The sequence below is a fragment of the Chroicocephalus ridibundus genome, chromosome 5 (assembly GCF_963924245.1).
Source record: "Chroicocephalus ridibundus chromosome 5, bChrRid1.1, whole genome shotgun sequence".
Taxonomy (NCBI): domain Eukaryota; kingdom Metazoa; phylum Chordata; class Aves; order Charadriiformes; family Laridae; genus Chroicocephalus; species Chroicocephalus ridibundus.
This window is the reverse complement of record NC_086288.1, coordinates 6,595,774-6,622,328: the sequence shown is the minus strand read 5'-3', so window position 1 is coordinate 6,622,328 and position 26,555 is coordinate 6,595,774. Positions and strand designations below refer to the sequence as shown.

Here is a 26,555-nt window from a genome sequence, read left to right as displayed (position 1 = left end):
TAAGGCGGGCCGTTGGTTCAGTTTGGGTGGGACTAAAAGACCTTTCGCTCCGTCCCGCTACGCCAAGTTTCATCCCAAAGGAAGGGTCTGATGCTAGAAGCCGAAAATGCTCGGAAATGGTGGAAGCGAAGTCTCTGCTCCTCTGTCGCTGGGTTTAAATCTGGTCTTTGCGTAGCTCCTGCTCCCTACCGAGAAGGTGCGAATACTGTGCTCCTGGACTAGGAATCCTTAAAGTGTTTCCCCCACCCGTCTTCTAAATTAACAAAGAAACTCTGAACTTCAACAAGCCCTTCCAGTCTCCCCCCCGCCCCCGACCTCATCCAAACCAACCCCCCGAGAAACAAGTGATATGAACCTTTGAGGTCTCAAATTCTCGCTCGCGATTCGGACCCGACGTCTCTCACGAGCTGGGTGGGGAAAACCAGTCTCCAAAAACCCAATATTGGGGATCAAGTGGGAGCTGCAGACGCTCAGCGTCTTTGTAAAGTGGGCAACCATCAGCCATCCGCAGCGTCGCCCAAACGCTGAAGATGACGACGTGGTTTTGAAAGCTGTGGTCAGCGGTTAAGTGCTCCTGAAAAGGTTAAGAGTCAAAGATTTTGGCTTTCTAGTCTATAAAACACAGAAGGGTGAGGATTTGGGACTGATGAGACCTTTTCTGAATGTGTCTGCGGACTAACAGGGAGTGGCTTCCGACAGGCAGCGAAAGGTTACCGAAAAAATGACGTATTTTCTCCACGAATGCTAGAAAGAGACGACAAAAGCTTTTAAGGAGGCAAAATGGGATGGGAAGCTGGTCTCGGAGCCCATTGTGCCATACCTGACTTCAGCGTGGGGGACGCAAGTGTTCACGCTCCTTAACATCGAAAGAAGGAAACAAAAATATTCGGCTACATTGTACAAAATTCTCTTTTTTTTTTTTTCTTTTTATATATATATATATATATATACACACACACACACACACACACACACAAAACCCCGTATCTAACAGATTCACCGTATTGAATTTTTAAAAAGTTGCTTGTAGAAGGGTGTTGGATTTTATTTTCTCTGCTTGCTTTAGGCAGTGCTGTCGCTTCGAAGTTGACACCAGGCACCGTATTTTCCAAAGCAAACCGAGCCGGCGAGGAGCCGTAAAGGATTCGGAGCTTTTTTATTTTATTTTATTATTATTTTTTTTAATCTTCCCGGCGTCGCCTGCGACGTGCTGGGAACCGAGGGTCGGAGATGGAGGGAAAGTGATGGTTTCCCATCCGTCTCTGCTCAGGATGAGGGATGTTCCGCTTTGTAATACTTCCTCTCCCCTAGGAAAAAAAACCCTCCCGTCGCCTTCCGTCTGGGTCAGGAGAAAATCAGCGTCGCCATCTGGACGATGCGTATGTTTTACCCAAAGGGATCTCATCCTGCGCCGAGGGCTGCCTGCTCCCTTGAGAGATTTTTTACAAAATCACGTTTCTGCTCGGGTCGGGGAGGGGGGAAAAAGCGCAATCCCCTTACTGCTCCTGCCGGGAAAGGGGGAAAAAAACAGAAGGAAAACTGGGAGGGAGCCAGACACGTGAAAGGCGGGCAAACACGTCCCCAGTTACATGCATGGACTGAAACATAAACAAGACTCCTTTATTTTAAAAAAAAAAAAAAAAAAAAAAAAAAAAATGCAGAGGTTTTGTGCAATGTCTGTTAAAATAACGTGGGTTTTGGTTTCGTTTTTTTGCTTTTTAAAAATCGCAGAGCGTAGCGGACGTTCGGAAGTGGGTTTCGCAGCAGAGAAAATCCAATTAAACACCTTCCCGCAACGGAACACTTCAATCGGTTAGAAACCAAAGAAAGTCAAACGTAAGCAGCGTACAATGTTTGCCAGGTTGGTTCGTTTGGTTTTTTGTTTGGTTTTTTTTTGTTGCTGTTGTTGTTGGGTTTTTTTTCTTCTTCATCCCCATCCTCTCCCACCCCGATATTACAAAAGGATTGTTGTTGGTTTTGCTTTTTATTAACAAACGGGCTCCTCCGCAGTTCATATACAATCATAGGTGAAATTTGAAATCCCATTTTATACAAACAGCTCAAAAAATATTGGGAGTGAAGTATGGTAGGAAATATTGCTCGCGTCGCTAGTTACCATGCGGGTAGGAAAAGGAGGAGAAGGGTTTGTTAGTGCACACCTCCAGAGCAGAGCAACCCCCCCCCAACCCCCCCCCCCCCAAAAAAAAAAAAAAAAAAAAAGATACAGTAGCTGATTACAGAAAGGTAATGTCCACAAAATTAAGTTTTTCATGCTATTCTACTTTCCAGTACTATACTCTCAAATCGCTCCCGCAATTTACGGGCAATGGCCAGGTGGCGAACGCTGAGGTATGTTAAAAAAGAGATACCTGCACCTCGAGGAAAATCCGTCTTTAAAAAGGGCTTTGTTTGTGGGTTTGTTTGTTTTTAGCGCTCTCCGGGGATTTCACCCGGCTGCGATCGCTTCCAATTTAGAGCAGACAATAGATGACGCCTCCTTTTTTCTTTTTTTTCTTTTTGGTGGGTTTTTTTAGGCACTTCTTTTCCAAGGGAGCTACGGTTTCGTTAAACCCCTCTTTGCGTTCTGTCCCACACCACCCCCTCCCCGGCCCCCAACAAGAGTCAGGGAATAGTTTCTACTCTAGATCCAATTGATTATTATTATTATTATTATTAATTTTTTCCTATGGGTAATTTCCTACGTATAAAACGACAAAGGAAACGCTTAATTATAGAGTTAGAGGAACAGCCTGACTTGGCAGTTTTGCGAGGCAGAAGATGGCTCCTTAGTATTTAAAATTAATTTCACAATTTTAAATTTGACTTTTTTTTGGTTTTTTTTTTTTAAGTATACGAATGAGACATAAATATAGGCTATCAATCTCTTTAAAAATTTCATTCACATCATGGAAAATTTTTTTCATTTATTAAAAATATCACATTTTGAGACTAGAAACAGTAAAGTGCATGAAAAGTTTAAAATATAAATTCAAGAAAATCTTATAGCAGCAAAAAAGCAGAATAAGGAAAAACTTAAAAACACAGACACGACCTTTTCCTATCACTGTGCCATTTGTTGTTTTGCCCTTTTTTTTTTTTTTTTTTTTTTTTAAACATTAAGCAGCCAACCAATTTTTCAGAAAATTGCATTATGTTTAACGCCTCTTGAGGCACAAGGTTTTGAACTGGCCACCTAAAGCATAAAAATGGGGAAAAAAGAAAAAAAAAAAAAAAAAAAAAGGATTTCCAACACATCCAAAGAGCATTAACAGTTGGGAATGAACCAGCAGCTTTTTAATTCAACCCTGACCGACAACAGAAAAGCGAGATTATTTTAAAAAAGGTGGGATGGCTATTTGGCAACTAGGGTCAGGAAAAATAATCCCAAGGAATGACTACGGCTACCGCTCGCTCCCCCGGTGAAAAAAGCTTGTCGCCAGCTGCTGCGCGGGCCCTTCGGAGACAGAAGAAAGGTCATTTCCAGCGGCTTCTCCCCGTACCCTACGCTTAGGTGGTTAATCCCAAGCTTCCCGTCTTTGAGACCGAACTTTGGAAAAAAGGGAAGCTAGGAGGGATTTGCACCGTCTTTACTCCCCCACAACCCGAAGGCTGGCGACGGCAATCGCTTCAAGTGCAATTTCTTACCATTTCTACGTCCTGCTCCCAAACTGCGCTGCTCAACAGCGTCGCCCCGGCTTTGCCGGAGCGGAGAGGTTCCTTCGGATCCCTGCGCGTCTCGCCCAGGAAGGACGGAGTCCTTCAGAGCTCCGGAAAAAACTAATCACCGCGGCATCGGCCGAGCAAGCGATCTACACGCAGCGTTAAACGCTCACCCGCAATGTCTTGCGAGACGCAGCTTGGCTGGAAATTTCGTTGTGAAGGAAATTACATCAGGAGAATTTAGACCTCCGATTTTATCACAGGTATGAAGCCATCTTTGGTTTTCTAATATGAGTTAGAGGAGGGGCAGGACCACGCTGCTAATCATTTATAATCAGGAATTAAGTGCTTCGCTAATGTGCAAAATTTATTTCGGATGCAGAGTTCAGTCTGCGTTTTGGGTTCAAACAAACAGTATTTCTAATAGCCTTCCTACAAAACAAGCGTTTCTATTTTTGTTTTCCTTTCTCCTAAAAGGCTGGCTCATTTCGCCACGTTCTGGAAAAAAGCGTTCTCTTGAAATATGTCAATAAGCAAGTTTTTAATCTCATTTCTCCATTTATAAGTGCAGCTTCCTACCGAAAAGAAAAAGCTTGCCAGTTTTTTAAAAAAAAAAAAAAAACAAAAAAAAAACAAAAAACCCCAAACTTAAATTAAAAACCTGGAAAGGGAATAATACTTTGGTTCCAGCCCTAGTGCCAAATGATACCAATATGCACCAAAATGTGCAAAATCTCATCTCAAACACATAAGGAAAGGAGCTTGAAGAAGCAGCTTAAGGTTGGCCATACTTCACTCCTATATACTTTGATTTACAACTGTACAGGTCCGTAACAACAGGTCCTTGCCCTCAAAGGGGCAGGGCTCCACACTACCTCCTGTTCGGCAAGTGCACACCGTTGACAAGAGGCAGGAGCGGAGGATGGAGTTCGAGTTGTGTTAACAGTGAGAAGTGGTCTGAAGGGATGTGAGGGTGTGGACACCCAGTGATGTTGTTGTCAACCAGCCACTGAGGGTCCAAAGGCCCCAGGACACCAAGCACGTTCATGTGAGTGTTGGAATAGAAAATGTAGTCAATCACACCCTAGGGAGAAAGAGAAACACGAGAGTGAGAACAGACCTGGCTTCTTCTGGGAACCTCAACTCGACTGGCCTCTTGGCTGCGACTCGCAGGAAGAGGCACAGCGCTGGGATTAGGGTAAGAAACGCGCGCGGCGTTTTGTGTTCAAAGCGCGGCATCCATTCTCATTAAGTCACTGGCCAGAGCCAGGTGGGAAGCTTAAAAACACCAGCAAATCAAGGATTTGTGTGCGGTAGGAAAGCGTCCAGCGAGTGTAGGAACCAGTGATGAAGCACTTAGAGGAACAAAGAGAAAGACAGCCAACGGTCAGAAAATTAAGACAGCGTCCTGGGGAGACCAGGTCAACGTCTGCCATTTCAGAAAAATCGCTGCTTACTTTGAAATCAAAAGTGTAATTGGTGTAAGGCATCAAGTTGTTTTCGTAGGCGCTCTTGAGTTGGAAGCCATGCGTTATTCTTCCTTCAGAAGCCCCGTTTTTTCCGTTGCCACTGAAGTTCATGAGACACTCGTTGTAACGCAACTCCTTGAAGTCCTTGTGGTTGTCAGCTACTATGCCATTGCTTAAGTATTCCACTACACCTGTTTGCAAAGGAAAGGATTCAGGGACTTGCTTTAAAATACAACGTTCAGGGAATGTTGGCCTCGGAGTCAAAAACCAAACCGCCAATAAAACACCCCACGAGATGAGAAAAGAGCTTTCCACCTAAGGGGAAATCTAAACAGCAGCTGCCTTGTCCACATCTGAGCCACCTTTCCGACCGTCAGCCAGGGAACTGAGGTTCTCCAGCGGTTTTGACACCATTTTTTTGAGGATTACAGTAAACCCATAGAACCTGCACTGTAGTACGCATATGACGGGGTGCTAGAGAGGCATCTTTCACAGACATACCTGATATTACAGTATCAAACCTGTCCGCTTAGAAAGTTTTCACGTTCCATCACAAACTCACACCTTTCCTATTATTGTTGCTCAAGGCGTGGGTATTTATTTAATGATTTATGGCAGGCGCAACCAACTTTTCTGGAGCGTACGACCGATGGCGAAAAGCGGTCTACTCAACCGGAGGACTTGCATTCTCTTCAGCCAGATTTCGAAGGACAGCTGTTACTGAGGAAGCTTTCATCCATACCTACCCAGGGAAGCGCAAACCGCCCCGTTGCCCTCCGAGGACAAGAGGATTCAAACGTTCTAAAACCGTAAGTTAAGAATTAAGGCAAAACCAGTCTTACCTGAATCAGGCAATGAGTTGAGATCCGCACACAGCACCAGAGGGATAGAGTTAGGATCTGCTGTTGGGCTACCGGGCCTGCTCGAGGCTTTCTCCAGGATATTTTTCAGTTCCGAGACAAACATCATAGTCTGAATGAGTTTCACATCTGAGTATTCGGGGTCCCAGTGCATGTGGGCATTGGCCACAATAAGCAGCTGTTTGTCCACATGAAGCGATTTCATACCTAGATAAACAAGTACATTTCTATCAGTGGATTTTTTTATGTGTATAGACAATCAGGGTCTACCTACTAAGGACTCCAAGTCAGACACACCAGCAGATGGAGGCATTACCTGAACCGCTATTCTTTTCTAAATTAGCAGCATTTACGTAATGTTATGTGACTAAATCTCTCCAATATAGGAAAGAAATAGCCAGCAGAATCTGATACCATTACAATTGTACCCCTTTTCTACTGCTCAGGCGGTCGTCCCTTGACCGTGCACCACTATTCAATATTTAAGGCACAAGGGAGTTTCTCGACTTAGCTCCTACGCTGCGGCAAATTGTTCGCTTGGGTAAAAAAACCTGCTTAAATGAATGCAGCGTGAACCTGGCCGCTGCCAAACGCTACAGCTGGTTTCCCTATTTATCTGAGAAACAGTACGCTGAAAGATGGGGCATAAAGTCACCGGCAGCTCCTTCCAGTCCTGCGATTTAGACATTCTGCTCCTTTGAAGGGTGCACCGGAAACCAGCAATCAAAAAAACAGACGCACAGACAGAGCAGGGTGGCAATTTTAAGTACGTTGAAATTGTCTGCTGCCTCTGATCGAACTTAATGAAAATGTGACAGTCGGTCAATCAGGTGGCATGAAAAGATACCTGATAATCTCATTCCTCCACATCAGTACATTAGCACTGTCATATAATCACTGGGGGAGGATGGAAGGATTCAATCAAGGGGAAAAAAAGAGAGTTGAGAATAGAAGTTGAACGCTGCCGGCAACTATTGGTAAGAGCGTATGCATGTGAACACGCTGACCTTGGAAAAGCTTAATTCTTCAGGTAGAATTTAGCAGAGCAAGTCAGCAGGGACAAAAGCTTGAGAGGAGAAAGGTAAAGCTGGGCATCTGGCTGCGAGCGCAAGCAGACCAGGAAATCATGTCATCTGTGCCCCGTCTTAGCCACCGACTTAGCCACACAATTTCCCAAATTAGCACAGTCAACAGCGTTTGCTCATCTGCAAGCATTTGGTTACCGCCACCGAAGGCAATAATATTCTATAGAGACGTTTTACCTAAAGAATAACTCATGCCTTTACGTGGAACTGAATAAAGAGAGAACCACGGTCATACTCACTTGCTCCAAATAATTCTTTGTGCACCTCCAACACCACAGCAACTCCGATGTTGTCCTTCGTCATCACTCTGTTTAACATGGCTTCTGAACCTTCAGAGTTCGCCATGGCCACCTGGTTGAACTCCACCGTATGCTTCTGCACCAGCGTGAATCTGGTTAAACAGAGAGAATCGCGTGTGAGCACGCGTGACGTCCAGCTACGGGCAAAGGCATGGTTTCTACCTGCACTCCGGTCTACCACGTCCAAGGAGAGAGCCTGCAGGACAGGGTGAGGCGTATTTCTTTTGTTTTATAAAAGGAAAAAACAGGTGTAAGAGACATTCCCCCAGTCAGGGGAGAGCTCTCGGTCTGGCAAGTGAGATACTCTGAGGGGTGATGAGCAACCTGGGGTTTGGGAAGTGTTTACTTGTTTCAGCGTAGCACTATTCAGAGCAACGCTCAGAGGTTACTGCACCTCCTCCGGCGCGTTCTAGGCAAAAAATTACGATGAAATAGTAATTAAAGGCTTGCCTTTTACTTTGGGCAACTGCAGTATTATAGACCAGCTTCTTCCAAACCACCAGCTGTCACCACTAGTTTTGTGAAATTGGGTTTTTACTCCATCCCAGCCTTAGTATGCCCCAAAACACCTTGCTTCGGGACAAACTGAAGGCTACCTATTAAAGGGGGTTTTTTTGGTTTTGTCCTCTTAGAAGTTAAAAAAAAAAAATATCAATAGCAAAACAAGAAGATATTTTCTGTTTGTTAACCGAGAGTGCCACAGCGTAATAGGCAGTTCTGTATATACCCTTCTTTGTACCAGGGTTTGAAAAACACCAGTTGTTTGTTCTCACAGACTTCCTCTATTCAAAACCAGTCGGATTGTTTTTATACATGATCCCAAAGGCATATTTTGGTTTCTGGAAGCAACGAAAACTCTGTAAAAGAGGTAAAGCTTTGCAAAACTTCCATTCTCATCACCGAAAACTGTTGCGAGGGGAATATTCAGAGGGATGCTCGGGGTGGTGCAACCCATCAGCAGTTTACGCAGATGAGAAGCCTGAATGCCAGCACCTCCCTTCCCTTCCCAACAGCTCGCTGTTTTTGGTGTAGCAGAACTTTTTTGGAGCGGGTATTCAATAATGGAAAGTCTCCATTCGGAAAAGCAGAGAATATTCTGTGAGACATCTTCTAATACCTTAAGCCAGCACAGTTTATAGATCTTTGATCTTAGAGGGGGTGAAACTTCTGTCAAGCAAGGCAAAAGTTTGTAGAGAAGGTGAAGTATTTGTTAGACCTGCCAAAAAATGCTCACACGGAGCACAGAAGTTTTTACTCACACTAGCTCTCCCGCAACTCCCGTGTCTTGGGAGAGAGATATTTGTTCGTAGCCTGAAAGGAATGGAAGGACTCTGTCGCAAAAAGAGCAGGAAAAGGGGAGGGAGGATCATTTTTGCAGTGAAGTTTATTTTTTGTTTTATAGCACGGTACTTAACACGCACCCTGAGAGAGGAAAGCTTTCAGACCTACATCACGCTGGTTTTAATGTATTTTTAAAAAGCCGCTTCTGCCCCTTACTTTTCAGTTTTGAAGAATATTGCACAGCCGTCCACATGCTTTTTCTCCTGCTCGGACATGATTTTGGCACGTGACTTTGGAGAGAAGAAGCCATCGTATCCCCGTTCTTTCAAGGCTGGCAGAAAAAGGGTGAAGTATTGCTCTGTTTCCACTTCCTGCAATTGAACACAAACACCCTAAGGCTACCAAAGTCAAAGAAACCCTTCCTGCCGCTGCTGTCTGGCAACTCGGGCCTGCCTTGGCTTGCAGGCAGCAGCTCTCACCAAAACCAAAAGGTTCTGTTTGCACAAATCATGTCACTTCCCAGATGAACGGCCCGCTGGAAACAGATCTGCATTCCTGGATATCCTGGAATCCTCCCAAAAGGGCAAGTGACAGGTGTATTTTGAATAGCAACAGATTACACCTGGTATTTTTGACAGCTGAATGCCGATACCGTCCCAGGTTAGATCGATAGATATCCAGGAGCAATTAATATTTAATCTGGAGAGCTCTTTGGCACAAGGGTCTCTTGCTGTTCTATAACAATATATTTTCTTTGTAGTAACGTTTGGTCGCCCAGAGGATTTCAGAGGTTGATCTCTTGAGGTTTTCAGACCGAGGTAACTACTCTCTTCTTGTGCAGGCTTTTTGCCTACCACAACTTGCTTGAAAGCCGAAAAGATCAGTTTAAAGGCAGAAGCATTCAACTGTTCTACACTTTGGCGATAAATTTCTAATAACACAGCAGGATACACGTACCGATGACAACTTATATTTAATTTTGACCGCGAGAATCCCCTTGCTTGCCGATGAGAGTATTTTTTTGGACTTTAGCTTCTGTACTTACAGCAGTCTATATTCTCCCTTTCTGCAGTAAACCCCGTATGCACAGAGGGAGAATATTCAGGATGCTTACCTGACGGGGAAAAGACCCAGACCTTCCAATGCAAATTACCTACCAATTTAGCTAATTTTATCTCACTCCCTTTGTCTCATTTTGTAAAACACAAGCCAACGGGTAAGCAAGGTGCGTAAACCCCAGAATTTGTTAGTAAGCAGGCGAATATGGTGTTTTCAAGGGAGCATTTCATTCTAAAGGTGGAAGTTAATGTTTTCTGTTTCTGATGAAAAATACAGTTATGTTCCAATTACCTGAAGACTAATGATATCTGCATCACAGTTGACGATTTCTTCCATGATTCCCTTTTTTCTGTACTCCCAGTTGAGTGCCCAAGATGGGCAGTAGCCGTAGAGCTGCCGGGTGGCGTATTTATCGCACAACACGTTGTAACACATAACTGTGAACGAAGCTGGAAGGAAAGAAAGAAAGGGAAAGGTTATCGGCCTCTGAAGGTTACGAATGCTGATCTTGTTCAAGCCAAAACTACTGAATCTTACACGGTCTGTTCTGGAGGGCTTAGCGAACACAAGTCAGTGGGCCTATTCCACTGAGCGTTTCGTGAGCGGGAGTAAAAAAGGCCCTGCTGAGCCAGCAGTTACCACGTAAGGCTAAACTCTTCCCGAAAACAAATCAGCATCGCTACCAAAACGAGACGGCGTCGTGTGCCTAACAAGGCAATGCAATCCCGTTTCACGGTCAGTTCTTTATTCCGTCTGAGGATGGAGGAGATGCAGAGGTCGGAAACAATTAGGAACAGTCTCCCTCTGAATTTGGGGGTAAGGAGAAGGAAAGCAGCAGCCAGATGGAATCAAAACCCAGTATTTATTGCATGAAATGCCCCGATAAAGCAACTTCAGGCTTAAGCAACCGGTACAATTCTAAAGCAAAGGCAAACCCAGGCTGCTAAAGCAGCTGATACCGTGTCATGACACCACAACATCATAGAGAAACGCTGCTTTAGAATGCTTCATTTTCAGACAGTCTCATTCCAAAATATCTGTACAATTTTCCAAGAGCCTATTCAACATTTCTAAGTAGTATCTAGTTGTATCTGTGTCTATCAAGTCTGAGGGGGAGAGAGAGGTCTGGGTGGGGGCAGGGAAGGGAAGGAGAAATGAAGTCATAAATTAGCAAGCAGCTAATACGTTATTTGGTCGCATTTTTTTTTAAAAAGAGAGAGAGCAGTCAGCAGGCAGCTCATCAGCTCATTCAACCTGAAACACACTTCTTCCACACAAACTTCTGAACTCCCTCAGACTTCACATCAATTTAAAAAGATAAGTAAATGCAACATCCTAGCACCCTGCCACTGGGAAAAGACTGCTCGTATTTGCAGGGAAAGAAGTGAGGTTTTACTATAAGCTGTATTTTTTTATACTACCATGAAATATTCCACAGCTCACTTGCCTAACTATGCTTTCTAAGGACTTCTGAATTCTATTTCTGCTCAGGAAGTATAAAAACCAAAACCAAGGTCCACAAAGCTCCACCGAGATACTGATTTGTAAGGGAATTTGAAACAGAAATGCAGAACTTAATGTTGTGGTGGCTTACGGGACTTTGGCATCTCTCATTTCTTCCTTTATTTTTTTTCTGGTGTGTTGTTATTTAACAGAAAAAAAGTGACAGATGATCTTAGCTGCAACATTAGCCAGCCTAACGCACAACCGAGGTAAGTTTTGAAGACCTGCCATCTTCATGTTTCTAAAAAACCGTAGAGGACCGCCACGTTATTCTCGCTGGTTATTAATCTGATCATCTGCAATAACAATATTAGTATTTTTCTTCTTTGTACAAGCCCACAGATGCTTTTTGAGGGCTATATCCAGGATGCACAGGGGAAGAAGAGCCACTGGATTTGGACAGCCAACGAAACGCTGCCTCTTGCACTTTACCAAAAGCAACAATAGAGGGCATTAAATTAACTTCATACCAGGCGCTCCAGGGGTTTACTTGCAGATAGGGACTTCTCAAAGTCTCACTTTAGTCAGCCCGTGCACGGACACGGCATTTTCAGACAGTTATTTTACAGTTCTTATTATTTCTGAGAAATAAGGTTTTTTTAAAAAGCTCTTTGGCTTGGGCATCCGTGGCTAGAACAGTTATGAGAAAGCCTAACGTGGAAAAGAAATGACCGGCATCCCATTGAAATTACAAAAACGATATTTACAGCACAGCTGTATGTTAATTGTTTTAGCACGGAGGAACACAAAACTGCTATTTTCAATCCGATCCACGTGAGGCAGACGACTCCTCTGAAAATCGAGCCAAAGAAAAGTTTTTCGGTGCGCCATTGTGCGAATACGGGGAAAAGAACCACAGATTTACCTGAGGGCAGAATTTGGTCTCGTTCTTTTAAAGTAATCCATGGCCTTGGAGGCAGCTGCTCTGGATGAACTAAAAAAAAAACCAACAAAAAACAAAAACAGTGATTTATTCGGGTTTATATTTGTAAGTTACAATTTCTAAGTCAAAATGACAACCGAACAGTAATGTTCCGTACTGTGCTTTGCAACCCCAAGTCTTTTTACACTCCAGGGGAGGCAAAAATCATTTAAATGGCTAGCTATAGTAAAAGCAAATTTGTCAGTTTTAAGATTCACAACTACGTTTGTCTCTTGCTTGCAAATCTAGAAGCACCGCTGCAATATTCCTGCTGAAGAAGGAGGGATAAACCCTGTAGTGGTTCAGGCATCCTATACCCCTCCGTTCTCCAAGAACTTCACCCTATAGCCATCATTCCTGCAACGTTTTAACTTAGTGGACGTCAAGTGGCAAAACAGAAAGCTCAGTTACGGCACCACGAAGCAGGATTTAAGTCAGGTAATGGATATTCTTAATCACTTTGGTATTTTTAGATCTCAATTTGCCATTCTGCTAGCATTTGGATTTCTACTGGGAAGTATCAAAATGGCTTCGGTAAGGAAGTACTTTGCACTTTGTTGGTAACTGAAGGGTTTTAAACAGAACAGTGGGAACAACTGGCTGTAACGTGGTAACATGGGAAAAGCTCGGACAATATATGTCAACCGCTTCCACTGTGTGTGCGAGCGTGTGTTTGTGCGGACGACTGGAACCGCTTGACAAAAAGGCAAAAGCGGTTAGGAAATACTCTCCCTTCAGGGGTTCGGAATCTTGTTTTAGCAGCAAACGCTGTCAGAAATGCACGCTTTTAAACCACTTCGGTCAATCAGATTTGTAGGGCTGTCACCTGCTAGATTGTCGAGCATGTAGTTCAGTAGCTTTCGAGTTCCGTCTGGATCCTGGTAGAGGCTGAGAATATCTTGTGATAAAGGATTGCCTGCCAAGAGGAGAAAACGACGACTGGGTGATTAGCTGCCTGACTTTCTCGAGGCTTTCCAACCAAAGAAAATCTCCCATAATGAGAACAGACAAATTGACCCTGAAGATATTTAGGTTGCTTAACTTGGAGCTGTGGAATCCCACAGCAACAGATGCTATAGAAATAGCTAACACACAGAGACTTTCTTCCTTCGACTCACCTCAATCAATAACACAGTAGGTTAAAGGGTTTATTTACCTATCTACAGGTTTGAAATAGGCTCGTAAGGAAGTTTAATAGCATTAAAAAAGAAAAGCATTGTTTTCCAAACTGGCTGGTCATTTTTGCTCCGAGCTTACTATCTCAAATAAACTGTAAGAAAATGTTGAGGTAATACACAAAGCTTTTGAGCCCAGTAATTCAAGAGTGCTCCTAGGAATATTTAAAGGTAAAGAACTCGCTCACCTTTCAAACCTAGGGTTTGTAGCTGGAAGAGACGTCCAAGTTCATAAGGCAAAACCCGTAACAGATTGTTATTTAAAAGCAATTCCCTGCAGCAAATGCAAAAACACTTTTGATGAGTATCACTTCACAAGAAAACTCTTAAAGCGCTATGTGCCGCTCATCTTCAAAGATGACATTTTCAACATCTTTTTTTTTTTTGTATTACGGAAAGATATGCCAATCTTCCCATTTCAAAGCACGACCAAAATACTTTCATTAGAGGGGAAAAAAAGCCGCAAAACCCCCAAACGCGAAAGTAAATCAGGGAGAATTTAAACAGCAAGCAATCACCAAGTCTCAAAGAACGTTTCAGAGCAGAAGACTACGTAGCTTACAGACGTTTATCTGTAGAGGTCAGAAAAGAAGGGTAACGAACCCAACAGTAATTATTGGAACTGAAGCTTTGCACCAATCTTGAATTTTTTTCAGAATTATTTTAAATACAAGAATGGAAAGCAAAATAAGATTCTCGGTCCCAATCCCAGAATGTAGATTTTTGACTAGTGAACCGGAATAATTGCTCTCACCTGAGAGATACCATGTTTCCTAGTTCTGCTGGTAAACTTCTGAGTTTGTTGGATGACAGATCCAGGTAAACCAGATTATGAAGCTTGGCAATATCAGGTGGAATGCGAGTAAGATTATTGTCATTGAGGTGCAGAGCAGTCAAGTGCGTCAGCGACCAGAGAGACGTACTTAAGCTCCGCACTCTACCTAAAAAAGAAAAACAAAGAACCACCTCTTCAGTCAGGTTTGTGCTCTCAAACCATCAGATACAAACTGTGGGGGATGTCCGAATATGGGATTTCCGGGGTGGAAACCCTACCACTTCACTGGAACGCTCAGTGATGCTTGCGGAAGATAACTCCGTGTATCTTTTCCACAAGCAGATTTTAAATAATTATTTAATCCTCCCAGTTAGAGACCGAGGTACAGTTCTCGGGAAGCAGATGTGCTACCCACGTCCAACCTGAGTTGGCGTTTTAAATCAACTGGGCCGAATATGAGCCAGCCAAGCCCAAAGGCAAGCTGGGAAGTCAGTTATTCTTCCTCCCCCAGCTCAGAAAAACTGTTTTCACAACAAGATCTCCTGTCTGAAAGCAGCTGGTGCGATTCTGGGGTACTGACATCTCCGCCGAACCAAAATTCAAACCCAAATCAACTCACCCGAGATCTCCAATTCAGCCCAGTGCGACTTCTTCCCGTTGGCTACCTCTTCTGCTGACATGATGGTGTAAATTCTGCGAGGATCTGGAGGATCATATTTTTCCTTTGGCATCCCTGTTAGTCTGAAAGACCATCACAACCGTTACGGTCTGCCACTCGCCAGCGTTTCCTCATTTCTAGCCCGCCAGATTACCTTCCCCAGTGACACTCTGCAAAAACACATGCCCTGGAGTTTATGTACAATAAATATTATGCTGATGTCAGCCCAACTGCTCCCAGCGCAACGAGTTAAGCAGGTGCTCAGACCTTTGCAGAATAGGGGCCCATAACGGAAAAGGGCGTTTCTTCCTACAAAGTTTGGGTTTCTGCAGTTATCCGCAGTGTCACCTTGTACCGCCCTGATGCAGACTTTCTGGATTTCCTAGTTTATCCCCCCCCCAGACCGAAGCCTAACGTACGTCATCGCTGAGTTATTTGCTGTGTGCAGAACCTGCAGACAAGATGACAGCGTTTCGCTGTTCCCGGCGGAAGCGCAGGGATTGCTCCCTCCTGTAGTTTTCCCAGGGAACCAACGATTGAAGGGAAGGCTCTTCTCTGTGCTTCTACAGCCATTATTTTCAACATACAAAGTCCTACTTTTGCGCTCCACTTATACAAGACTTGAAATGGCAACGTGAAGGGGAATTAGCTCAAGTTTTCCATTAACTATCTAGGATTTCTGTTCTGTGCTTTTTCACACTCAGTATCAGTCAAGACCTTTTTACTCCTAATGGCCTAGGAGACATAAAACGAGCTCGGGTAAAATTCTCGTCAGCCGTTCTTATACATACAGGGCTTCAGCCCATGCCAAAACTTTAATATCAGACGCACACATGTCTTAAGGCTGAGCTTGCGCATGCACAAATTCAACCGATCGCATTTTCCAGATTCTTGTCACAAGGGAGTTCCGATGTCCCGTTCAAAAAACAAGACACTTTCCAGATGACACGGGGAGAAGTTTCCCTCCGCACCTCCCCGGTTATCATCGTGCTGAGAAAGACTGGGGCGGGAGAGGGGCTGTTTGGTTTAAAAACATAAGGTTAGCTGAACTTGCTGTTCACTGCTCTTTTCCTCCCCAGACACACAAAATACACAAACCTTGATTTTACACAAATCCAAAGCAGCTGTTTTACAGGCTGTGTTTTTTCCCCTCACCCATACGTCTCTACTACAACTGGCTGCGATAGCTGCGAAGCTCTTAAAACAACTCCAACTCGTCTGGTTTGCCGGACTGACAAGACAGAAAACTACAAAGAATTTGAGAAAACTAGTTCAGGGGCTTTTTTAGCTAGTCCAGCTAAACAAAGACCACACGTCCCCTTTATGAGCTTAACGTACTGCAGTTTTTTCCAACTGATGAAGACCAAAAAGAGCGTTGCGGCATTGCGCGGGAGCAGGAGCTCTCAGGGCTGTCCCCAGCGAAGGCTCTCGCTTACAGGTCCGGTGCTTCCTTACCCGACAAACGCCCGAGGAAATTCCATTCACGCTGAATTAAGGCTCCCTGTTGCAGGCGCAGGGCAGATGCGAGCCCCACATCTAATTATAGCCGACTTCTATTTACAGGTGAAGTCACACGGCGAGGAAAGCTACAGGGTAAGAGGATTCTGCGCTCACGCTGCTCAGCTGCAGCAATTCAGTTCGAGGTGATGAATGAAATAGATAACTTAAGGACACGGGATTAGAGCTGAAATCCTTCGATCCTCATTTCAGAACCCCAAAATCGGGAACGGTACTTCCCGATACAGTCAGAGTTACAGGCTGTGCTTCGGATGTGCTAAATCTCCAGTGGTCGGGGTTTGATGGATTTATTTTCACTGTTAAATACGCGGATGTGCAGAGGCAGGGAAAAAACGGATTCCTCAAAGCCCCTGCTGAAAGCCACAAGAGCCCTATTTCACCTTTTTTCTCCCGAGCATCCCTGCCCTTAGACGTGTATGAAACTAATCCACATTCCAGCAAGTCTCGACATGGCTCTGCCTGGATTTTCTTCGACCCCCGGAGCCGACCAGAGACATCCAGCAGAGCCGTGAATCGCTGCCGAGACAGGGGGGGCCAAGACCCGAGCGCTGGGAGAGCCTGAAGTCCCTGGCAGCTGCGGGGGGCACGGCCCCAGCCCCAACACCTGCGAGGAAGCAGATCCCAACGCTACCGCGCTTCGTATTAAAGCCTAATTGCCTCCATCAGCACCGAGTGTTATTATCTAGCGTATTACTCAACAGAAATTTTACGAGATACACACCCAAATCAAGACGACAGTCAGACGCAGCATAAATGGAGCGAGCCTATCCGTGCCAAAAAGCAGCAAGCCAGTTTTGCGGCAAGTAAAGCTGGCACGTCACTGTCACACAGTTACCTACAATAATCCTTTACTAGAAAATGAGATTTCATTGCCTGGCAATATTTATTTCATCCGCAAGGCGTACTGCACGCTAGAAGGGGAAAACCTAAAAGCTGGGTGGTGGAAATCACGCAGAATACCAACAAAGGATTAAGTGTTTATGGCAAAAGGGAGTTTTTTGGATCTTTTAAGTCTTAATTATCAAACATTTGAACTGATCAGGATGGGTATTCATTTTGCTTTTTTAATCTGTCATATATCAAAACAATCCGTACTTCCACCGCATCTGGACCTCGGACATCGCAAACCTCGCTGTGCAATACCCGGCATCACCATTTGGGTGAGTGCTCTGTAAAACACGCTGTCCTCGCCGGGTCTTCGCGTTCTTGTTTTCTACAGTGTAATATTATAGTAATATCAGACGCAGGCAGATTTACATTTCAGTTCCCGCATTCTGCAAGTCCTCCCTGCCCTGCATCCTGCTGGCAAAAGCTTTGGCCACGGTTGCTTCTCAAGGTGCGTTTCCAGGTTAAAAAAAAAAAAAAGGCAAGTGGGAAATTAGCTGTATTTCTGCTCGCCGTTTCATCGCAAGCCAGACACAGATGGCTACGAGCCCGAAGAAGGCTCAGTCCAGCCAGTTGTCCTTGCTGTCACACACACGTTGATTCGAAGTCTGGAGGCGGCAGAGGTCTTCTCCAGCTGCCGAGCAGCCTCGCCGGAAACCAGAGCCGAGGCTCACCGTTCCCACTGCCAGATGCCAGTAGCTTCACTCCTCGCAATGGGAGAGAAGTCAGACAAACACCCCAGAGCCTGGTGATAAAGTCTTTAAAACTGCGGTGGTTAAACCATCTGAGTCACCCCATACTCATCCATGCCCCTCCCCAGGCCAAGAGATGACCACTGACCAGGTGACACCATCAAAAAGCTTCAGGATTACAGTTTCCTCCTTGGCAGGGGACCCAATTAAATTATGTTGAAGTATGGCTCGTTATGAGAAGTGCTCTGCCAATTTAAAGCAATTTGCGGCAGTCAGAGGCCCTCCAATGAAATGAGCCCTGAACGGCGAGTCAAACGACACGCACATTTTTCAGATATTAGTCACTTTAATATTATTTTGAAATAGTAGTGAGTCAAACGAGCATCAGTGTAATTTCCACAGTTACAGAAAAGGGAAAACAAACCTAAATCAAATATACTCTTTTTTTTCCTTCTGCGTCACAACAACATTGAGCAAGACTTGAAAGCCACCACATGTATTTTTTTGAAGCAAAAATGAATTCTGCCTGGGTTCCCAACTCCTATCGTTCCCATCTCTTCTTCTGCTTGTCCTGGAACTAAACCAGTATCCAAAAATCTCAGCCTATTTTTCCTCGGTCTTCAGGGAGCTACACTGAGTTCCCTGAATCAGTTAACCCCCAAATCGGAGGGGTATTAGCAAAAGGAACAAAGCAGGAAGATGCAGCCAGGGATGTGGGAACTGAAGCAGCACTGATTTAGGTCAGCTTGAGCTGTTGCGGAGTTGCACCCTGTGGGTTCAAGCAAGGCCTTTGCTAAAATTCAGCTTACGCAGGCATGACATGCGCAGAATAAGTGCACTCAGTTTCTTTGCTTTTCAAGTGGGATCAAAAAAGGAATTCTTGCCGGTTTTTCTTCTAAGGCGTTCCCTTGGAAAACTTCGGAAGCTGCTAAAACTTTACAAGTCTAACCATGTAAACCTAAATTGTATGACCCTGATACTGTGTTAGTTAAAGAAAACTTGAACATGAGCCCATCACTGTATTAGTAAAAGCAGTATTTAAGCTCTGAACAAACTTCAAAATCCGGGGATTCCTAACAATGTCATGTTTATGCGCTAACTCTTTGGCTACAAGTCCATCCCTCAAAAGCCTAGAGCTGAACTGTCAGAGCTGGGTTACTCAGCTGAAACCCTTTGTGTGTCCCAGGTGAACTTAATCAGCTCTCACTCAGGTGTATATAAAAAGGGCTCGGGGGAAGTTGCTTGGTTTGGAAGTGTTGCAAAGGGTGGGTCTGTGGCTGCCTTTTTTTACACTCTTGTTTCTCTACGCTGTTGTTTTTGCTGTTTTTTGTGTATGGGGCACACTGACTATCAATTAAAGCCCCCCAAAAAGGAATGCCTTAACAGTAGTGAAGAGCGGCAAAGAAGAAAGTTTTCAGCTATCAGGCTGCGTCACTGGCTTTTACGCTGAAGACATGTTTTTTTGGCAACAAACAGGAGCTTCTGCACTCTCGGAGTTTCAGACAACCAGGTAATAACAAAAAAGAGGACTGCTATTTTCTATTTAACTGTCTAAGATCCTCTGAAGTTATACAGGTGTGGAGAATAGGAGATAGGGAGGATATAGTTAGCAGTATGAAATATAAACTGTGATTTTTCTTAGGGAGAAGCTGAAGGCAGCCCTACAAACTGCATCAGCACGAGAGAAAAAAGGATGCTATGCTAGGGATTAAGAAATTTCTTAAATCACAGTGTATTTTTTCTTGTATGGGTGGGGGAAATCAACAGCAGCTGTGAACACAGGAAAACCTCTCCCATTACACAGCACGTCCAAACCCACCAAAGTAACTACCTCAGGGTCGCTATGAGAGATGAACTGCATCACTATAGTTTTTAATGAAGTCAGATGTCGTCTTCCGAAGGCAAATACCCCTCATCAGGCAGTGGGATTAATGTATGTTCAGAGGAAAGAGAAAGCCTGCTCAAAGCTGTCCAGATTATTTGGTGTCTATGTTGCAGGAGGACTTTGAAGCCAGATAGGTCAAAGGCCCTTAAAGCAACGTGCTGCTCCAAAATAATGACCAGTCCCTTCCCCAGAGAGGTTAGAAGATGCATTTCTTAAATTACAGTGACTATAACGTGTCATTCCATTTAAGTTTTCCTACCTCAGTGCATAAGGTCTGCCTCTAACGAGGAAGCAAATCAAAAAGAGCTGCAACTTCATCTCGCTTCAGCCCTGTGTTCACGGATGTGTTGACGCAACTCAAAACCCTCGCCTCCAACGGCGTGACGTTCTTTGTGATTTTTATTTTATTTTTTTTTTCGGTCTCTGGATAGAGATGAGTCAAACTGCCGAAGTGTTTTGAAAACTATCCAGGCAGACGGCCCTGAATCATTCCTCCTTCCTCTGCGTGCTAAGAGCCTACTGTCCATCCACTTCCATATGGTGATCCCTCCCAGGATTTAAAAATCCTGCTGGTTGATGAAGCCAGAGCGTGTGCGTATGTGTGTATACACGCGGGCACATGTTATTTAACGTTGGAAAGTTGGACCACAACCCGGAAAACGGTGCCATTTTTATGTGTTTATTTTGTAAACGGGACTAAAAAGTTGCAAAGGGAGGAGAGGAAGGCTACTCGTCTGTAATAAGCGTGCTCTGCTTTTAAGTGAGCGTATGACAAAAGTCTCCCCATTTTGGCCTTCTGAAGGAGAAGTACAGTCAATACCCACAAACATAAAAAATTCTTAAGAGTCCTGTGGGGGGGATGAAGATCAAGAAAATAAGGTGATTGTTTGAGGGTATGTTAAGGGCATTTAAAACAAAACTGCTAATGCTCGGATACGTATATATATGTTAGCTTAACGTAAACTACTTAGTGTATCAGTGTATATATAGTAACTAGTGTATATATGCTAGCAAGAAAACATGCATGGGGAATTTGGATCGTCTTTTGCTTGGATCCGAATTTCCTTCATTGTGCTTTCCTGCAGGAACACGTTCAAGCACCTCTGTGTACGCCGTCCCTACCGAGAGAGTTCAACGAGCACCGCGAGTCTGCCAACAAAGGTACTGTCCTTTTTCAGTTCCTTATTCCAAGTAACCTGGTTGGGAATAGAGAGTATCAGCAGAACAAATAAAAATGCCTCATTGTGGGGTTTTTATTAAAAAGAGGAAAATAAGCGCTTTGTTGCTGTCATTTCCAATGCTGAGATTTCAAACAATCTTTGAGGAAAATATAATTTAAGTACAGAAGTAGCAACTACTTGGACACAAGTATCCTACCAACAGGAAGAGTTAAACAGTAAGTGGAAATAAATCGCAAGGCAAAAGATGCAATTTGAGGTGAATATTACATCTAAGGAATAACAACGAAAATTTCAAGCTTAGCAGCATGGAGCTAGCAACAAATGATGAAGTCCACAAGTACAACTGAAAAAAAAAATAATGTTTTGTTTTACAAATCTGTGAAAAGATGTATTTATTTTCACGCCATCCATCCAAGAAAATTGTTTCTCGTGAGAAGGCACGCCGATTCTGCTGTACAAAGGGCTCCTCTATGTGAACTCAGTAGGACTACTGATCTCCACTCACTAGCAATCTCTTATTTACCAGGAAGAGTCCAAAACCACATCGTGAGGAGACATCTAGACCATTACAGATGATCTCCTTTCAAGTCTGTAGTAACTGCTTCTATAGTAACCTGTAGGCAGGGCCTCAGCCCGGTTTGCTGCTGCTTAAATAATCTGGGCTCCAAGTGGGAAGGAGACAGGACCTTACTTCTGTAATGCTGTTAGCAAATTACATCAGCTTGTATTCTTCTCGTCTGCTAATACATTTAAAAATACAGCAAGGTAATGGGGGGGTGGGGGGGTGGTTTCTTCAAGCACATCAGTCGTGCATCTAGAACCAAGCTTGCTCTGGTAAGACATCTTTGTTACTCTTAGGTTCGGTAATTAAATACCTTAACGTGAAACTTTTAGAGAGCATTGACACATAGCGCAGGCTGAACATTTCAATATAAGTGCCGCTTCTGCTACATGATCCAGATAAATACTAGATGTAGAAAACATACCAACAAAATAAGCTTCAGTCCTTCCACGTACCTATCACAAGGCAGATCTCCGTCAAGGACTATAGCTTTATGTTGCAGCTGATGTAGGCAACATACACAGAAGTGGAAAGACTTTAGTGGGATCTCTATACTGATGCCAAGAGGATGAAAAGCTGTTCCTCTAAGATGTATATATATGACCTATAACGGGTCAGGAGGCATGTTTGTGCTGAGAAGCAGAAGGGACCAGACTCTTACTATGGTGCTGCCCCTGCCTGGCAATTTTATCTTTGCCACAGTCGAGGGAAACTCACAGCCATCCATTGGGTTTGGAACAAGGTCGTACAGGCAGGAGGCATCTTCATGGAGTAACTTCAGGGTTGGGAATAGAGCACTACTCCTTGATGGACTTGGTTGACAATTTGGAAAGTGTTGCCATCCTTACCTGAGCATCCTTACCTGACGACCCTGCGAGAACCTGCAGGCGGGATTTTGGACTTGCATTCACCCACTCCAGCTAGCGAGGCCAGAAGCGTGGTGAAAAGGATGCGTCAACAAGCAGCACGGCAACAATACGATGGAATTTGTCCAAACCTTGCTCTAGTTTTTATTCCATGTGGTACTTAGATTAGGCTCAGCAAGAGGAGGCTATTTAGGTTTCGCGTGTTCAGTTTCACAGATGATCCTCCCTTTGCTCATGAGCGAGTTCTCCATTGCGCGAGAGGTGCAGCAGTTCATAGGGATCTGCCAGCGGCTGCTGTACAAAGGGACTGTTTTCAGGGATTGAAAACACAGTAGCTATTACCTTAACTACACAGCTTTCTTCCTTTCCAGCAGGGAATTGCCTATGCCCGGCACACTGGTTAGGGTACCGGCTCCGCTCGCACTGAGCTGCTTAGGTGCTGTCGAGCCCCTGTAGGGCATGGAAAACAAGACGTACGACCGGCTGCAGGGATGTTCAGCAACCACATCCTGCGAAGCTTCTCGCCTCCTCGGCCCGTCAGACATAAGGCACAAGCCCAAGCGCAGGGAAATTCAAGTTTGGGGTGGGAATTATGAAACGCAAGTGCTAACCAAGAACCTGCAGCTGACAGTCAGTGCAGTGGTGAAGGGATCCCAGGGGGCTTCGTGTTATCACTTCAACAAAGACCATGAAAGCCTAGAGAAGCATAGAAAAGTCATAAAGCAAATCCTGGAGAAAAAAAAAAAGGCAGCAGAAGCCAAGGGGAGGAGTGGGAAGGGAGGGAACGAACTGTATTCGATTAATTCTAGAGCCAACTGGCACTCACTTGATGGAAATGCTAATTGTCCTACTGACATACACCCACTAGTTATTTCCCCCTGTTCACTCATCTCCTCTAAATGAAGTACAGAGTCTTTTCTTAAATCACAGGTAACACAAGAATATCCAGGTTTCCACCCTTCCTCTTCCTCTATGTCACATCCCCACTTACAAGAACAGCCGAACTATTTACTGCATGGAAAGAATACGTAGCATTACGCAGCTATTTTTAATTTCTGTACTTAGTTAACACTTCGGTCCTCACTCCAAAAGAACAGTTTTTGCTCTGTTTTAAATAGTCTGTTACCTCTTGTTGTGTGTGTATATAAACTCTTGAGTATCTGCATCAAGTCACAGGGTAATACCCGCCTTTGTCTGCAGATGCCGTTTATTCTTATTGCTTTCAAAGGAGCTCTCAGGGACTAGTTTACAGGCAAACACAGGGTAGGCAGCTCGTCAAAACCAAAGCTCTGATTAACAGAAATGCATACAAGAGGTCTATTATAGGGCAAGAAGAGGTTTCAACAGGCAGCCTGTAAATAAACCTAATCAGAAGCCCCCAGAGGGATGGTTTAAAGAGTACATTTATTTACACAAGTATCCCACACCAGTTCAAAGAAATGACCCATTTGCAACACCGCCCCATCCCCTGGAGAGCATTGGTCTTTTAATGAGATACAGGACAGAGTGGCTTAAAGGATTAAGAACTGAAGTCACCGGGAGTCCGGGGAAGGAAGCAGGCAGTGCCGGCTCAGTGGCAAGCATCAAGAAGGAAAGCAGCAGTGCGTGGCTGCAGTTTAAAGCAGGAATTTTTCCTAGTACCGGTTTGACAGCGATAGGACCGGGGACGCAGAAAACTCTCAACACCAAGAACGGAGCACGCTTACAGCGTCAGGGGGTGTGCGAGCGTCCCGCCGAGCCTCGAGGGAAAGAGCTGTTTTATTGACAAGCCTAATCCCGCACCTCAGCTCATCCAGGCACTCGCTTAGAAATGGTAAAGACCCTGTTCAGGTCGCCCCGAGCCAACACCTTATCTCATTCAACCCCTCAGGATCAATAATTGGAGAGAAGTCAGCTATCGACCTGTTTTTTGCACAAAACTACACCGGAATTGTTAATTCACGCACACCGCTGCAGCAACTTGGAAGTGGTCTTCTCAGCGAACGTTTCCTCCGTTCTTTAAAATACAATTCGAATCATCAATAACCTTTCATCCTTCAAAGAAAAGTTTGTGCTAGGAGAAAAGAAGAAACGAGATTATTTCTGCAGCTACGACATTATCTTACCCTTTTAAGTGGTAGGCTGCCAACACTTTTAACAAAATAAGCGAAGCCCAGCAGCACTTCAGCTACTCTCCTTATATGATAGAAAGATAACGGCCAGCTTATCGCTCACAATCTGTTCTTTGCAGCAATAATTAACAAGAGAGAAATCTGCCACCAGAAAACTTAGCTTTAAAGTTACACGGCCTGCTCTGCTCAGCTACAGGTAGGTTTGGATGAGTCAAAGCTCAAGATTTTAAAAGGAAGGGGGGTGGGGGTGGGGGGGGAAGCCACAGGAATAGGTACACACCAATAGTGGAAACTGTTTTGCAATCGCTGGCGCAATAAATTAGTCCTTTAATATTACAGCCCCGTTTCGACAGGCCACAGGATGCTGCATCAGTGCTCAAAGTAGCTAGGCTTGTATGCTCAGAAGAGGAGGAGAAAGAAAAGGGATCTCTTTAAAATCAAGCCGTTTGTAGGCATAACCCCCTTTCTCGGTAGGGCACGCTTAAATGTACTTTACCTCTTTAATCAAAGTATTAAAAAAGCTTGCCGGATAGCCTAAGAAAAGCATATTGTTTGGATATCGAAAGATAGTTAGTTCAGCTGCTTCTGTATCTGATTACACAAATCTTTCCCGTGCGCATTTACACCACACTTAAACTTGCAAATACTACATTTAGTTTTAAAATCAACGTTGACAAGTAACAGATACTCCTCTAGCTACACTCCAGCAAGCTGGAAAATGAGAAACTACGGCAACGGTAGCCTAAGACAATCTCTGTGGGGCCCAGGAAATTCACCTCTCACAGAAAGGGAGACACGGATATCCGGAGGTTAAACAACGAGCATCTGTGAAATCTGACTGCAACAAGACAAAAGATCTGGGATCTCCAGTGGGTTAAAACGCTACCCCGTGCAAGAGGTAGCCTGCTCTCTAAACCAAAATTTGCAGAAGGCTACTTCTGTTGCCCAGAACGATCGCTGTAATGTTTCATTTATTAGAGGGAAGCAGGCCGTACAGGAACAAACCCTGAGGTCTGTGTTAGCTGTCAGGGGGCACGGCCGAGAGCCGACATGAATTTTACCCTTTCCTCTGCCAGAAGATAGGTTGAACTTGGGTGGATTCCTCTGTTCAGCCACTTGAAGGGATTTCATCTAAAGTCCATGTGTTACCTAACAAGGGAATACCTTTGGCACTTCTTGCTGAAGTTTTTCAAACCGGCCAGTTTCCTGCTACTTCTTAATATGCCAGCATGAGAGAAGTTAATTCAAGAGTTTCCTAATGTTTGCGTTTGCAAAGGCTTCCTCATGGTCCCCCCTCCCTCTCCGGCATGCTGAGTTTTGGTCACGGTCCTTTGCTGTGGATTTGGAGTAACGCAAGCCATCGGGCACCATGGGAAGAGCTGTGGCACTAACACTTTCGAGGCACTGAGGTGCTAGGAGGTCCAAGTGCTCATGGCACTAAGTACTATAAACCTGCAAAGAAGATAATGATCTCTGAACGGAAGATCAAGAGGAGGAATACAGTCCGAAGCCCCGGTCCTACCAAGCATCCCTCACCGCTGGGTTGCAGGCACACCGCCGCTTTACAGAAGCAGAGGCTAAAGCAAGAGCACAGAGACAGTGGGGTATGCGGAAGAGGCAGGTAGGCATTCAGGAATGCTGTAGCATTGTTGACAGCTTGAGGTTTTAAACCAGGTAATTTTCCAAGTAGAAAATACTTATGAGTTATACTCATCTCCCCGCATGCACGTCCAAGGTTGTTTTGTCCATACCTGCAGCTGCCGCGAAATACATGGCCATCAATTGAAAACTGAGCGGTACCACCTTTACCTGCGCGGGGAGCTTTGTTTGGCAGCACTTAGGGGTTTCTCCAGCAGGCAGAAAAGCACCTTGCAGTTCATCGCAGGACTAGTCACTGCGCAGCCTTCAAGTCACACCACACACCAAAAAACACATCAAAGAATGAAACGGATATCCTACGGTCAAAGCCTCGCTCAGGCTTTGCTACTTAAATCTGCAAAAAAGCCGTAGAACCTTGTAATCCGAGACATTTGAAAGAGATCTTAATACTGCAAAAAAAACCCAAAAAACAAACCAACCCCAAACCTCCTATTCTATCAACAGGTCTCA

At 44.5% G+C, this 26,555-nt stretch overlaps 1 protein-coding gene across 3 annotated transcripts in view; it reads right to left on the bottom strand.

Annotated features, from left to right (window-relative positions):
• Window positions 1–2,199: 2,199 nt before the first annotated feature.
• CNOT6L (CCR4-NOT transcription complex subunit 6 like) overlaps window positions 2,200–26,555 on the bottom strand; it is a 33,208-nt gene continuing 8,852 nt past the window's right edge. For 2 of the 3 annotated variants that reach the window (XM_063335240.1, XM_063335238.1), the window contains exons 2-12: window positions 14,708–14,829; window positions 14,068–14,254; window positions 13,502–13,587; window positions 12,965–13,054; window positions 12,082–12,150; window positions 10,005–10,162; window positions 8,871–9,025; window positions 7,314–7,465; window positions 5,972–6,196; window positions 5,118–5,320; window positions 2,200–4,744 (exon numbers count right to left, since the gene is read on the bottom strand). In XM_063335240.1, the coding sequence (XP_063191310.1) occupies window positions 4,532–4,744; window positions 5,118–5,320; window positions 5,972–6,196; window positions 7,314–7,465; window positions 8,871–9,025; window positions 10,005–10,162; window positions 12,082–12,150; window positions 12,965–13,054; window positions 13,502–13,587; window positions 14,068–14,254; window positions 14,708–14,819 (1,650 nt within the window). In that variant the 5' untranslated portion in view covers window positions 14,820–14,829 and the 3' untranslated portion in view covers window positions 2,200–4,531. Of the gene's footprint in view, window positions 4,745–5,117; window positions 5,321–5,971; window positions 6,197–7,313; window positions 7,466–8,870; window positions 9,026–10,004; window positions 10,163–12,081; window positions 12,151–12,964; window positions 13,055–13,501; window positions 13,588–14,067; window positions 14,255–14,707; window positions 14,830–26,555 lie in introns of those variants that run through there. The other variant, XM_063335239.1, reaches the window with a different exon arrangement.